Consider the following 14,987-nt stretch of genomic DNA (forward strand, 5'->3'; position numbering starts at 1 on the left):
AATGTTATCCAAAAGAAAAAAAATCAAACAGGCTAAGAAAGGAAATATTGCAGTTACTTTCACTCATGCTACATCATGTAGCATAACACAATACATGTACAAAGCTCAGGTTTGCTATTGAAGTGACACAGAGGCAGAATAATTTTGGTTTTATTGGACATGATACACTACATTACTATGGTTTGTGATGTTTTCAAAGTTTTGGAGGTCCTGATAAGCGCCAGCCCTCCATCTTGCCAATCTTTGTCAGAGCCGCAAGTGTGCCAAGACCAAGGCAGGCTGAGGTTCCAGTCATGTAGCTATGAGCTGTGGAAAGAAAGAAGGTTTTCTCACATTAAAATTGTAACATTTCTAATAGTTTCATGTACCTGAAACTTTATCTTCTCTCAACATTAATGCTGCCATACCTACTGATATTCCAATATACTTCTGAATGAATTATGTTGAACATTCACAAAGATGTTCTTTAGCAAAATTATAGCAGTTCTGTTTCACATTACTGAAAAAAAAACACAAATCAATACACAGAATGAAACATTGAGTGTGTACTCTGGAAAGATCCCCACACAGCTGAAAACACTAACTGCACACTTAGAGCAACACATGCAAAACGTGTAACAATCACAAACTTCATTCACTTACTATTAGGGATTACAGTTCCTGAAGCATATTAGAAGCACTTAAAAGCTAGCTAGGATATGAAAATTAGCATACAGAGTTTCAAATGTTTGTACTAAATCACAAATCATGGGAAATAAACTAGCGAGAGAGCATTACCATGTTTGGTCCTTAATGTTTCCATAAAACCATCTATCTGGTGCTATCTAGTGGACAACATCAGAAACAACAAGTTTAAATAGCAGTATCCTTCAGGTGCATTGATTGGTGTCCTTCAATTGTGATCCCTTTGGTCAAACTCAACAGAAACAGCTCTGAAATCCAAATTCAGGAAAAGAGGGAATAATAAACTTAACTCCGATATCCCAAACTTGTATAACTTTTAAAATAAACCTGAGAATCATCACAATGAAAACCTCCCAATTACTCATCCCTATCATTGTCGGGAACGTCCAAAATAGATATATTTGTTGAAAACTCCTACATTCTTTCTGATCATTTCTCAAAGGCTAGCTACCCTGCTGGCAACTGTACATTATATAGTTCAAGAATCTAAAAATAAGCAACAAAATTAAATGGCTGGCATTCGGAGGACACCATTCATCCCAAATGACTACAAACTCGGGAATCAGCCCAGTAATTCGTTGCATGTCCTACCCAGGACTACTTAGTTTGTTAGGAAGTCCACACCCCAAAATTTGGGCACAGGGTTATAATTCAACTTAACAGGAACTCTAACTTATTACTCTTGACAGTATCTGTTTACCCTGGGAGATGATAGGTTGTGTTAGTTCCATTCTGAAAATCACCATAGCGGCTGTGGAGACCGATGTGAGAGTTTCACACTGGCACAACTGTGCAGTGTTGACTCAAAGTCAACTGATGTTTTTAATGCCATCACTTCTCCGTCAGCTGGTCATTTATCCTCAGCTCTTTCTATACCCTTCCTGACTGCTAATCTCCTGTAGTCCAGTCGAGAGTGAAGACTTCCCAAGTGTTGGCTGTGATTTGACAACTTGAAATTGTGCTTACATTCATCCTTTTATTGCAAACGCGGGCAGCAAGGTGGTAGTGTCAACAGCATCTCATCATAGAGTATGTAACTTTGGGATGCAGCCATTACCCATTTGGCTGACATGGCCCAGCTGCCAGTGGCACTGCTGAACCAACAGGGCAAGCATACTGTGGAGCCCTGCCTGCTGATTTACTTCCATATTCAGCATTCTGTCTTAACAGATGACCAATATTTTCAGATCACTTAATACCAACCAGTAATATTACCTAATGTAGCATATATTTTGAACAATTAAAATTTGAGTTATCCCTGCCAAATAGGCTTACACACACACATACCTAAGAAATTGGTTCAATTCAAACAAAAATCTATGCCAAATACCAAAAGGGGCAGAAAAGGTTATGATTTAAAGATGTCACTGAGGACAACTGCTGCACTTGCATTAAATAAACAGTGAAAAAGAAATGTAACAAGGATGATAATGAAAAGATGCAAAACAAATTACAAGTTTAGGGTAGGAAGACCTTGTAGAAAACTAGTCCAATGAAATTAAAAATCTAGTGAGCGATGCATTGAGGCAGATTAGATGAAGCTAATCTCAGTAACGTTATCCATAATTATTTCCCCTTGACTGAGCTATTGCTCACCAGAATCTATCCAATTTTTTTTTGGGGCATCTGTCAGTCTTGAGAGACCATGGATCTGTGCCTGAAGAGTTTTGATTCAGCTGCTGGTGATAGCGCAGTGTCTGTTGTGGCTGTACAGGCCCACACAGGAGTGACAGTCTCGGTTGCAGCGACTGCATTTGAAGACACTCTCCTCCACTGTTGCTGTGTTGCTGTCTTTCTGTCCAGCGCACTTTTCCTCAGCGGCAAGCCTCAGTTTCTCCTCTCCTCGGTCCAGCCTTCTGCATAGTTCCCGTCTCCAGCGTGAGCAATCATTTGCGACATCTTCCAATCTCTCGACGTCCAGATCCACTGACTTCATGTCCCTTTAACAGGCGTCTTTGAAATGAAGATGTCGTCGTCGTTGTCCTCATGCTCTCTTGCCGATGGCCACTTCCCCATACAGCATATCTTTCGGGATCTTCCCGTCCGACATACAATGTACGTGATCCAACCAGCGGAGGCGGCGTTGTTGGAGTAGGGTGAAGAGGCTGAGTACCTGGGCGCTGGTGAGGACTTCGGTGTTGGTGACTCTGTCAGTCCACTTGACGTCCAGAATGCGTCTCAGGCTGCGAAGGTGGAAAGCGTTGAGACGCTGCTCTTGTCTGAGGTAGAGGCTCCAAGTCTTGCTGCGGTAAAGCAATGTGCTGAGGACGCACGCCCTGTAGACTGCAATCTTGGTGTTCGTAGTCAGCTTTTTATTCTCCCAGCCTCTCGTGGTCAGCCTGGCGAATGTGGAGGCTGCTCGTCCGATCCGCCTGTTGATCTCAGAGTCCAGGGAGAGGCTGTCTGTGATGGTGGAGCCGAGGTATGTGAATTTGTGGACTACCTCCAGCTCGTAGTTGTTGATAGTGATGGGGGGGGGGGGTGCTGCTCAACGCCTTGACGCAGCACGTTGGTCCTCTACAACGTCCTCAGTTTAAGAAGAATCAAAGGCCTCCTCACAAAAGCCACTTGTTTATCAGTTTATTCATTTCTGACTGAACTGGTGGGCATGTTATCATCAATGGTAACTTGCATCATGAGCAATGGAAAGACTGTCAATTCTTTTGCCATACACTTACAAAACACAAGAATCTGGGTATGAAGTTACCTATTTTAAAGGCAGTTATCTCAAATTGAAATTAGGCACTTGCTAGTGGGAACGGAGCTATAGGGCAATTAAAACGTACCATCAATACAGGAACAGAAGTCTGCCATTTACCTTATTAAGTCATTTGTCCCCTGCCATTTAGCCAAATTCCTAATCAGGTCAATAAGTTGCTTTCTTTCTATGAACTTCCATTTCAGCTATCAGTTAGTACCTTGAGACACTTTATCCAATGTCTTCTGGGATGAATCCTTTCAAGTTAAAAGCTGTTTCTTGTATCTTAAGATATCCATAAATGTCTTTGCTGGCAAGTAGCATTCTTAATCCTTAGGGTTTAACTAGTTCTGCATCTGGTAACATTCTTTTCAGAACACTTTCCACTGATCCTGTTGATTTACCCTTGAACATAATCCTTTTGTTTGCACAGTACAGGTCCCTGCATACAGATATACGTTGCATCTAGTAAGTCCAAATAAAATTCAGGTTGAGTTCATGCAATTATCTTAAATTTCAAAGATGTGCTTTTTTTCCTGAGTTACGTGGGAACTGGGGAAGACTTTGATCCTCTGCTGTTCCCTTCATTGGAACATCTTGGCCAAAGTTGACTTGAAGCCAATAAGCAGCCTTTTTCTAATGTATTACAATCTGTGATTGTTTGAAATATGTCAATTCTTGCATTTATCCTTGTGAATGTAAGGTGGAAAGCCTTAGCAAAGTCTCCTTTCAAGAATACTCAAATTCTGTACTACCAGATTATTATGTATTTATACAATATCTTTGTATTATCCTACATTTTACTTGCCAACTTTTTTAAATGTCCTTTCTCTGCTTTCCTAATTTTCTGTCTAATTTTACTCTTAGACTGTGTGCTCCTCCAAGTTTTTGCAATATTTAGCACTTGGAATCCAACACAAGCTTCTCTTTTTGCCTCACCCTACTTTGCCCTTTGACATTCAGATGCGTCTGGATTGCTGAGTCTCAGCCTTTTACTTTTGAGTGCACTTTTTCCACATTTTCCCATTTGTTCTAAAATGTTCTCAAATTGACATCTTTATGTAGCTGCTTCCAGTTCACATCTGCGAAATCACATTTCAGATTGATAATTTGGCCTTTCCCTAACTAAGTACTTACACTCCTGGTCTATCTTTGTCCTTTGCCTTAACTAGGCTAATTCTAACTGAATTGCGATCCCTATAAAATATTCTCTTACTGCTACATGTTCCAATTGTCAAACTTCATTCTGAACTGATGTGTTCAGGCAGGCATTAATCTACAAAACTGAAAAATTAGCTCAATTGCCTTTAGCTAGACAAGAACAGGAGCCTAAGAAATAGAAACAGACTCAGCCCTGAATATATTCAATGACACAGCTTTCACTTATTTCTATAGAAGAGGATTTCATAGACTAACCACCTACTGAAATAATAAATTGGTCATCTTTGCCTTAAATGAGAAATCCTTTCTTCCAATGCAGACTGCCTTCACAAATGTCTTATACAAATGTAGCAATACATCATACTTTTATATGCCATCCCATCGCAAAAAAGACCAACATTCCTAAGTACTTTGTGATTCATGGACAAGGACACCCAGATACCCCTGCGCTGTAGCATTCTGCAGCCTCTTTCTATTCATAATATTCTGCTTTCCTGTTCGTTCCGCCAAAACAGATCTTACATAGTGTAGGTTAAACGGGCTTCAGATTGGTTTCACAGGTCGGTGCAACAGAGGGCCGAAGGGCCTGTACTGCACTGTAATGTTCTAAGTTCTTACATTTGCCCACGTTATATCCCATCCAAATTTATTCCCACTCACTAAACTAACCCTTTGTAGACTCCTTGTTCCTCCTCAACTTATTTTCCTAACTAGCTCTGCATCATTTGCAAATTTAGCTAAAATACACTCTGTTCCTTCATCCAAATTACTAGGGCTGGTAAATATTTGAGGCCCTAGCATTTGGCTTAGTTTTCCGACCTGAAATTGACCTTTAGAGCTAGAATACGTTTCCTGTTAATTAGCCATAACACTATTCTTGCTAATTTAATAAACTCAATACTACCAGCTCTAATTTTGAATAATAGTCTTTCATGTGCTATCTTATCACGTGTATTTTGGGAAATCAAATCCACTGCGTCAACCAGTTGCTCTTTTTCCCTCCTGGTTTGTTACATACTCAAATAATCCTAATAAATGTGTCAAACAATCCTCCTTTCACAAACCCATGTTAACAATGCAGTCAAGCAGAGTTACTTTCGAAATGTCTGCACTACCTCTTTAATAATGGATTCTAGCATTCTTCTAATAACTAACATTAGACTAACCAGTCTACAGTGACCTGCTTTACAGCTCTCTTCTTTCTAGGAAGATGTGCTGTTTTCCAAACTGCAAGGAGTTTTCCAGAATCTAGACAACTTTGGAAGATTACATCAACTTCAACTACTACTTTTTAGTCCCTAGGACACAGGTCATCAAGCCCAAGGGACTGTCAACCTTTGGTTTCATTAATTTGCAAGGCACCATTGCTCTAGTGATGATAATTTTTTAAAAAATCCCTCTTTCCATTTTGTCTCTAGATTTTCTGCTGTCCTTGAGACGCTGTCTTCTACAGCGAAAGCAGTTATTGACTTCTTTTTAACCCCCAAATGCTCTGCCATTTTGTTGTTCCCTATTATTTATCCAACAGTCTCCTCACTTAGGGACCAACTTATTTATTTACTCTATAAAATAATAAAAGCAGAAGAACCACGAATGCTGTAAATCAAAAACAGAAGTTGCTGGAAAAGCAAAGTTCTGAGGAAAGGTCATGGTACCCAAAACATTAAACTAATTTTTCTGCGCAGACACTACCTGACCTGCTGAGTTTTTCCCAGCAACTTCTGATTTTGCTCTTTATTTACTCTCCTCCTTTTCATGTACTTGTAGAAGCACTTACATTTCTTACTAGCTCTTCCTCATACTCCAACTTGCCCATCTTTATTGTTACTTTTAAATAATCTTTGCTGTCTTATAAAATATTAACAATCTTCTGGGCTACCACTAATCTTTCCAGATTGTAAAGGAAAAAAAATGTGCAATCTGCGACCATCCCTAAATTGCTTAGCTAGCCAAAGACCTTTTCCAGAGTCTATATCTTAATGGAATTGCTGTTTGTTGGGTATTAGAAAATATTTCCTTAAATGCCTGCCACTGTTTCTCCATCATCTTACCTTTAAGCTATCTTCTTACTCCACATTAACCAACTCTATCTTTATAAAGGGTTACAAGACTAAACCGTTAGCTTCAGACCCAACTCCCAAACCCCTAGATTTGTCTAATCCAAATGAAAATTTAAACTTTACCATGATTATTGTGATACTTCTCTTACAATCAATAATTCATTGCTTCGTAGTCCTTTCTTCAGTGTAATTCTGAAGGGAAGTTATAAACCACTCCCGGTGGTGGGTTGCTTCCTTCATTATTTCTTATCCCTGCCCAAACTGGTTCTGCATGTTGATTGTCTGAAACATAATCATTTTCACTAGAATGCTGATCTTATCCATTATCAAGTGCCACCCCATCCTATTTCCTTCTTGTCTTTCCAAAACATCAAATACCCTTGAACCCAGATCCTAGCTGTAGTCACATTGCAAGCATGTCTCTATGATGGGGACCGTATCACAGAATTAATTTCTAATCAATCTGTTAGCTAATTCATCTTGTTATAAATGTTGTACACATTCAGCTCAAGAGCTTTTAATTCTCTTTGTTCAGCAGTTTAACTACTCTGACCTGTTTAGCTGATGCATTCTAATATTTACGCTTTGTCCCTTATATCATCTTTGTCCCACATGTAAAATAAAAAGTTGCAAAAAAAGGTTAAATTTAATTAGTTCCTTCATTGTTAAGTTTCCTTGAAGGAAATATTTGTTTTGAATGTAGTGCTTTCCATTATCCATAAAAAGTTCTCAAAGAATTCAAGCAACAAACCACAGTAGCAAGCACTCACTTCTCACTCCGAGAAAGATTCCTGAAGCACAACCTCCAATGAAATAATTCAACGGATCATCTTCGGTTCCTCTGATTTGAGAAGTTAGGCAGGTGGTCACTCCAAAGATTGCACCAAGTGCAGCTAAGGAAACAAATAAATTGACACAGGGTTTATTACATGGCTCAATATATTATAAAAGCATACAGTAATTGTTAATTACACATGGTTTTCAATCAACAGTACCGGCAAGAATAAGCCAGATTGCAATCTTCAAAAAGGCCATACTTAATACAAACTGATTTCTTTATGTGGATGCAAAACAAAATGGTATATTTTAATTGATCCAGTTTTTTGTCTTATTATTTTAAAGTATTTGATTCAAATGTAATTAATATTCATTCCTAACCATGTCTTTTTACCTTACTTTCTTGGTAGACTTGAATAATTTAGATCTACTTTGTGTAACTGGTATTATTTAATAAGTGGACTTAAACTGTTTCACCTTTGATGTGTGGCTTTCTGGAGTTTAAAAATAAGGAGATCTTGCTGATCTACACATGGTAATGGTCAGACCACACGTGGAATACCATGAAGAGTTTTAGTCCCCTTACCTAAGGCAAGATATACTGGCAATGGAAACAGTCCAGCGATATTCAGTCCAGTTCATTAGGTTGATCCCAGATATGGAGAAGAATAAGGGGAGATTGGATTGAATTGAAACATGTGACTCTTAAAGAGCTTGACAGGAGAAGTTGTTTCCCCTCATGGGAAAGTCTAAGACCAGACGACATAGCCCAGTGGACGGTAGCCAATTTAAGGCAGAGATTAGGAGGACTTTATTCCACTCTCAGAATCTGAAATTCTTTACTGCAGAGGGCTGCCATGACTAAGTCACCGCGTACATTCAAGGCTGAGATAGACAGATTCCTGTTGATTAAGGGAATCAAGGTTTAGGGGATAAAGCAAAGAAGCAGAATGAAGATTACCAGGTTAACCATGATTTCATTGAATCGTATAGTAGACTCGAGAGGCTGAATGGCCTTGTGTCACCATATACATCTTGTTTTACTACTTCCTTCTCAGGTCTCTGCATATACCTTCTCCATCTTAATAGAATCCCAGAATCACTACAGTGTGGAAGCAGGCCATTTGGCCCATTAAGTCTATACTGACCCTTGGAAGAACATCCCCACCCAAATCCACCCCACCCTCCTTTCCCCATAAGCCTGCATTTCCCATGGCCAATCCACCTTACCTGCACATCCCTGGACACCATGGGCAATTTAGCATGGCCAATTCACCTAACTTGGGCATCTTTGGACTGTGGGACGAAACCGGAGCACTCAGAGGAAGCCCATGCAGACACGAGGATAACGTGCAAACTCCACATGGACAGGAGTACAAGGCTGGAATCAAACCTAGGTCACTGGCGCTGAGGCAGCATTGAAAACCACTGAGCCATCATGCTGCCCCAAATCAATCTAATTTTGTTCCAACATCCAATCATACAACTTTACCTCAACAGTCTGAAACAATGGCAGCAACAACTAGTCTCTTTCCTGCAGAACAATTTCAAAGATCGTCCCACCAACATAACATCAGAATGGGGATGTTGACTGAGAGTGCATAGTACCAACATAGTTCACAACTCCTCAGATACTGAAACAGTCCGTGGCTACAGTCAGCCAGACCTGAATAAAACTCATGCTTGGGCTGACAAGAGGCATGTATCATTCAGATCATGAGTGCTATGAATATCTCCAAAATAGATTACCTATCACTTTCATTTGACATTCACCGCTATTAACTCTTGGGGGTCACCACCTTCCTGAAACTGAATGAAAAATCTATTTAAATCCAGTGGATACAAGAGGTGGCCAAGGGCTGGGAATTCCTTAGTGAGTAAACTCATCTTCAGAATTCTCCAAATTCTGTCATCATCAATAAAAGGCACAAGTCAGGAGTTAAGTGTAATGTATTCCAACACATCGAGAAGAGGGCAGCTCCAACAAAGAAACAAAACCAAAGCAGGTTGCTTGATAAACACTGCACATCACCTTAAACATTCCCTTGATCTTCCATCGACATACAGTAGCAGCAGCATTTACCATCTGCAAGCTACACTATAGCAACTTGCCGGGCTTCCTCAAGCACCTACCAAATCAAAGCTCTACCACCTAGAAGGACTAGGATAACAGATACAAGGAAACACCACAATCTGAAAGTTTCTCTTTAGTCACGGATAATCCTGATGATTTGGAATTATAAAATTGTTCTTTCACTGGGTCAAAATTCTGGAACTCTGTTTTGTAGTTAACAGCAGATGCACTCCAATAGTTTAAGAGCATGGGTTCCCACCACCTCAAGACCTATGAAATAGAAACAGGAGGAGACCATTCGGCCCCTTGAGCTCACTCCGCCATTCAACATACGACATACCTCACCCACTTTTCTGCCCTTCTCCCATAATCCTCAATTTTCCTACTAACTAAGAATCTCTCCCTCTCACCCTTAAGTACACATACTTTCCCAAGGATAATTAGGATTGAGCAATACTTGCGTTGTTTGTCAATTGTCAAGACCACATACAAAGAACTCTTCACATCTCCTTTACAACTGTTGCCATCATCTCCTTTGTTTGCATTTGCACATTTTAAACACATAAACAGCTCCCTTGCTGATAAACAGCCTAAAATTCTATTCATTTTGGTCACGTTGTCATCGTTCCACTTTAGGTTTATAAGAATTCAGCAAAACTACTGAAACGTTCCAAAAGAGTGTGGCTTATAAACCACATCCAAATTGTTCAACAAGTACACTCAATAGAATATTCTCATTTCTCTTACTTAATACTTCGTTCCCACTGGTACTTTTATACTTAGGGCAAAATTTTTGTATAACTTCTCTTGAGTTGTGAATATCATTGTGTGTCAGTGCAGCCCACACTGATCTGAGCATTGAAGTACCCCACAGAGTGTCAATGCCTCCTAAGAATTCAGGCTGTCAAGCAGAACTATATTCCCCAAAACCAGAAGCATACCCAGTAAAATAATAGAAATTTTGATGAAGATGGTTTCTCCCGAGAAACAATGAATGAAACAAGCTTCTTTGAAAATAGCAATGGATGAGGCAATACCATCCACAAAGCAGTACTTACCCATTGTTAGGGTGCCATTGGTTGCTGTATGCACTGCTTCAATAACATTTTTAGGTGGCAATGCAACAATATGATAGGCTGAGCCAACGAGACCTAGAGAAGAGAAAGTACAAGATAATCACATCAAAATTTCACATTCTGTTGAAAATGACTACTATTAATACACTAAATGTTCCCTGCCTTCCTGGACCACAAACAATTCTCAAATGTTATCCACAAGCCTTCTATCTCTTTCAAGAAAGAGACAGATGGAGCTCTTAAAGATAGTGAAATCAAGGATTATGGGGATAAGGCAGGAACAGGATACTGATTCATTATGATCATGGCTGATCATCCACAATGGTGGTGCTGGCTCAAAAGGCCAAATGGCCTGCTCCAGCACCTATTGTCTATTGTCTAACCTGAGTTAGAAGATCTAAAATATGATTGCTCTGAAGATTTATCTTTGTTTCAAACTCAAATAATCACATAGCCAAGTGAAAAACCTAACTAAAAAACAAAAGGTGCATTCCATCCAATCAACACATACACATGTATGAAAGTACAAGAACTCACTAAACGATTCATGTCTTAAACTTAAACAAAAACAAGACAAGGGCATTAAAACAGAATTGCCTCATCTAGAATGGGAAAATAGGTGAAATGGTAAGATGGTTAAAAAAAAAATCAATAGCACACATGCAAGAAGTTTAATAACTCTCAGCAAAGACGTGTTCCATTGAGAAAACGGCAAACCAAGAAAGTTAAGGACGTTATCAAAAGTACAAAATAGAAAGTTAGCAGTAAGCCAGGGCATCGGGGAAGCTTCAGAACCAGCAAAAGGATGCCTTTTTAAAAACAAAGAGAGAAATGAGCAAGAATTAGAAAGAGACTGTCATGGTTTCCACGAGTATCTAAAGAGAAAAGAGTAGCTAAAGTAAACATTGGTCCATTATGAGGAAGAGACTAGGGAATTATGGATGGATTATAAGGAAATTGCAGAGACCTTGGCCTTTGTTTCTGTCTTCACAATAGAACTTACAAAGCATCTCAAGAATACTAGATAATCAAGGCTTAAAGCAGAGCAGGGAGCTACAATTTATCATAATCATTAGAGAAAATGTATGAGGAAACAATGGAAGTTAAAGGCTGACAAGTTCCCAGATCTGATAGCCTACATCCTAAAATGTTAAAACAACAGGCTGCAATCTTCCAAACTCCAAACATTTTGCCATGGCTATTGGAAAACTGGAGTTTGGAAAAGCCAAGATTGGAAAACCACAGCATACATATTCAGAAAGGGTGGAGACAAAAAGCAGCCAACTACAGGCTAGTTAGCCTAAGTCTGTCCTTGGCAAAAAAAAGAGAATTCAATATTAAGGAAGCAGTAGCAGGACATTTAGAAAAGCAGTTTACATGTCATGCATAGTCAACAAAAAGGAAACTGCGTTTGACTAGTTTATTAGCAAGCAGATGGACAAAGGAGTACTAGCAGATACAGTGTAATCAGATTTCCAAAAGACACTCAGAGTACCAAACAAAAGGTTACTACTTAAGCTCATGGTTGGAGGGCTGATGCAGTAACGTGACTAAAGGTTCGGTTAACTAACAGGAAATAAGAATCTTGATAAAAAGGTAATTTTCCAGTTGGAAAACTGGAAAAACAGGAGGCAGAAAGAATCAGGGCTGGGCCTCAGCTATTTATAATCAAAATCAAAAATTTAGATAAAAAGAACCAAATGCATTGTAACATCAACAAATTTAACAACAAGATGGGTTGGAAAGCAAGTGCGGGTAAGATGAGTGTTTGCAAAGGGATACAGACAGGCTAAATGACTGGGCAGAAAGCTGGCAGATGGAATTTTGGGGAGCAAAATATAATTTAAATGGTGAGGAACTGCAGAATGCAGTTGAGGGAGGGGTGGGGGTGGCTAGATGTCTTTGTATATTGGTGTCACATGGAATCAATGACAAGAGTACAGATGAGACGTGAGCTGAAAGATGATTGTCCAGTCTGAGTGAAGCTGAAACAACAGATAAGCAATCTGACAAATACAATGTCAATTGAGCTGTCAAGAGATTGGAGGAAAGAGCTGGGTGGCATTAACTGACATAAAGAAGCAGGCCCAGAGTCTAGAGATGATGTTGCTAGGAGTCACCATGTAGGTGACAAATTGGGGAGGGCAGGGGCAAATGTTGAGAGCCTAACAGTGCAGAGACAGGAAGAAAAGCTATTGCAAGAAATCATCTGTCTAGTGGGAAGAGACAAAAGGGAAACCAAGAGAATCTCATCTGATCAGGCTGGAGAAGAATAACATGATGAAGCATGTCAAAGGCTTCTGAGAGATAAACAGTTAATACACATGGGTCAAGGCAAACATCACTTCCAAATGCCAAGATTATTAGTGGGCACCAGTCCTGATTTTTGCATTAAAGGCAGATAGAGCAAAAGAGGTCCATGCTCTGATGTACAGGACAAAATGAAGTTGAAAGAAAACATACATGGCTTCAGAAAAACTGTATACCTAAGTTACATGAGACTAGAGGTGGGTTTTATTCACTATCACAGATGAGCCAGATTCATCCCTGAGAATATGCTCATAAAATCTAAAATGGGAAACCATCTTGTTCTAAAGCAGTTACAAGCATCTGAAGTACCAGCCGCTCTAAAAGTGTGTCATAACACATCTGTGCAGATTGATTAAAAAGATATAAATGTCCCGTTACAAATTACTGTTCAATCAGCTGCCAGCATCTTTTCAAGCTGGGCCCGCCAGGCCACCCCGAGCTGAGCTTGTACATGAAATAAAATGTTCAGTGCCTCCTGCCCAGTACCACCACTTTGTAAAGGTTAAAGTTTCAAATGGAGCTCTTCCCTTCCCCCTCCGTACTACTCCCGTTTCCACCGCCTGAGCTCAACACTCACCGAGGCCGGCCCCAGCCTGTGTAGCGGCCCAGGTTTTGGTGGGACAGTGCTCTCCATCTGCCGAGTCCCAGTAACCCATAGCCGAGCCGAGCGCCTCAAGGACACGGTCACTGGGGAAACCAGACAGATATCGCGAGAAGACGGCGTCCGGCGAGAATCACGTGATCGACGGCGCGCATGAGCAGTGATGTCGCCCTCAGTCGACCCTGGCGATACTCTGGCGTTGGAGTCTGGCTGCTGTGCACCAAAATGGTCCAACTTCGAGGCCAACCTTGAGGGGTGGACTGAGGTGGATTAGATGCGCCTTAAAGTTGGGGCTCGCAGAGTTTCGGATGGGCTGAGGTTCAGGGTGGGAGATCAAAAACAGAAAATGCTGGAGAAACTGAGCAGGGTCTAAAGCAGTATCCTGAAGGTCACTGGACCCGAAACGTTAACTCTTAATTTTTTTCTTCACAGTTGCTTTCAGACCTCCTGAACTTTTCCAGCGCTTGCCCCCACACCACCTCCCTCACCCTCATCCCAGGCCCCAAGATGACTTTCCACATCAAGCAGTGTTCACGTGCACATCCGCCAAAGTGGTATACTGCATCCGCTGTAGACGGTGTCGCTCACTCTACGTTGGGGACCGCTTTGCAGAACACCTCCGCTCGGTTCGCAATAAACAACTACACCTCCCAATCGCGAACCATTTTTACTCCCCCTCCCATTCCTTACACGACATGTCCATCCTGGGCCTCCTGCAGTGCCATAATGATGCCACCCATAGGTTGCAGGAACAGCAACTCATATTCCGCTTGGGAACCCTGCAGCCCAATGGTATCAATGTGGACTTCACAAGCTTCAAAATCTCCCCTCCCCCCACTGCATCCCAAAACAAAACCAGCTCGTCCCTGCCTCCCTAACCTGTTCTTCCTTACGCCTATCCCCCTCTCCCACCTCAAGCCACACTTCCATTTCCTACCTACTAACCTCATCCCGCCCCCTTGACCTGTCCATCCTCCCTGGACTGACCTCTCCCCACCTATACGCTCCTCTCCACCTATCTTCTCCTCTATCAATCTTCGGTCTGCCTTCCCCTCTCTCCCTATTTATTTCAGAACCCTCTCCCCATCCCCCTTTTCTGATGAAGGGTCTAGGCCTGAAACATCAGTATTTGTGCTCGTAAGATACTGCTTGGCCTGCTGTGTTCATTCAGCTCCACACTTCGTTATCTCATTTTCCAGCAACTTCTGTTTTTGTTTCTAAGCAGCATCTGTTGAGAAAGGTGCAGAGTTTGTGTGTCGAGGCCTTTCTTTCTTCATAGATGCTGCCAGACCTGCTGAGTTTCACCAGTATTCTCTGGTTTTATTTTGTTTTAGTTCAGATTTCCAGCAGCTCGCTATTCTGCTTTTCTGTCAGTGTGGGAAACATTGAGTAGTAGGGTATTACAATGTGGATCGGCTATACTAAATTGCCTGTCGTGTAGTGTTCAGGGATGTGTAGATTAGGCAAGGCTGGAGGTAATACAGGCATTACAGCATTCGAGAGGGTTAAAAAAAAACACCTGTAACAAAAGTTATACTTTGACGTG

The 14,987-nt window shown here is 40.9% G+C and overlaps 1 protein-coding gene across 1 annotated transcript; it reads right to left on the reverse strand.

Moving 5' to 3' along the window:
• Positions 1–134: 134 nt before the first annotated feature.
• ndufa11 (NADH:ubiquinone oxidoreductase subunit A11) lies at positions 135–13,554 on the reverse strand. The gene is made up of 4 exons (XM_048559425.2): positions 13,418–13,554; positions 10,513–10,605; positions 7,374–7,496; positions 135–306 (listed from the first exon to the last, which is right to left on the reverse strand). The coding sequence occupies exons 1-4, from the start codon at positions 13,494–13,496 to the stop codon at positions 194–196; spliced, it is 408 nt and encodes a 135-aa protein (XP_048415382.1). The 5' UTR covers positions 13,497–13,554; the 3' UTR covers positions 135–193.
• Positions 13,555–14,987: the final 1,433 nt, after the last annotated feature.

This window comes from Stegostoma tigrinum, chromosome 30 (assembly GCF_030684315.1).
Source record: "Stegostoma tigrinum isolate sSteTig4 chromosome 30, sSteTig4.hap1, whole genome shotgun sequence".
Lineage (NCBI taxonomy): Eukaryota > Metazoa > Chordata > Chondrichthyes > Orectolobiformes > Stegostomatidae > Stegostoma > Stegostoma tigrinum.

Excerpts from the sequence above, each read along its gene's own strand:
- ndufa11 (XM_048559425.2), bottom strand. The coding sequence starts at position 13,496 with ATGGGTTACTGGGACTCGGCAGATGGAGAGCACTGTCCCACCAAAACC. Across the intron at positions 10,606-13,417 it reads ACAGGCTGGGGCCGGCCTCG|GTCTCGTTGGCTCAGCCTAT; the intron begins GTGAGTGTTGAG and ends TCTCTTCTCTAG. Across the intron at positions 307-7,373 it reads AATCTTTCTCGGAGTGAGAA|CTCATAGCTACATGACTGGA; the intron begins GTGAGTGCTTGC and ends TTCTTTCCACAG.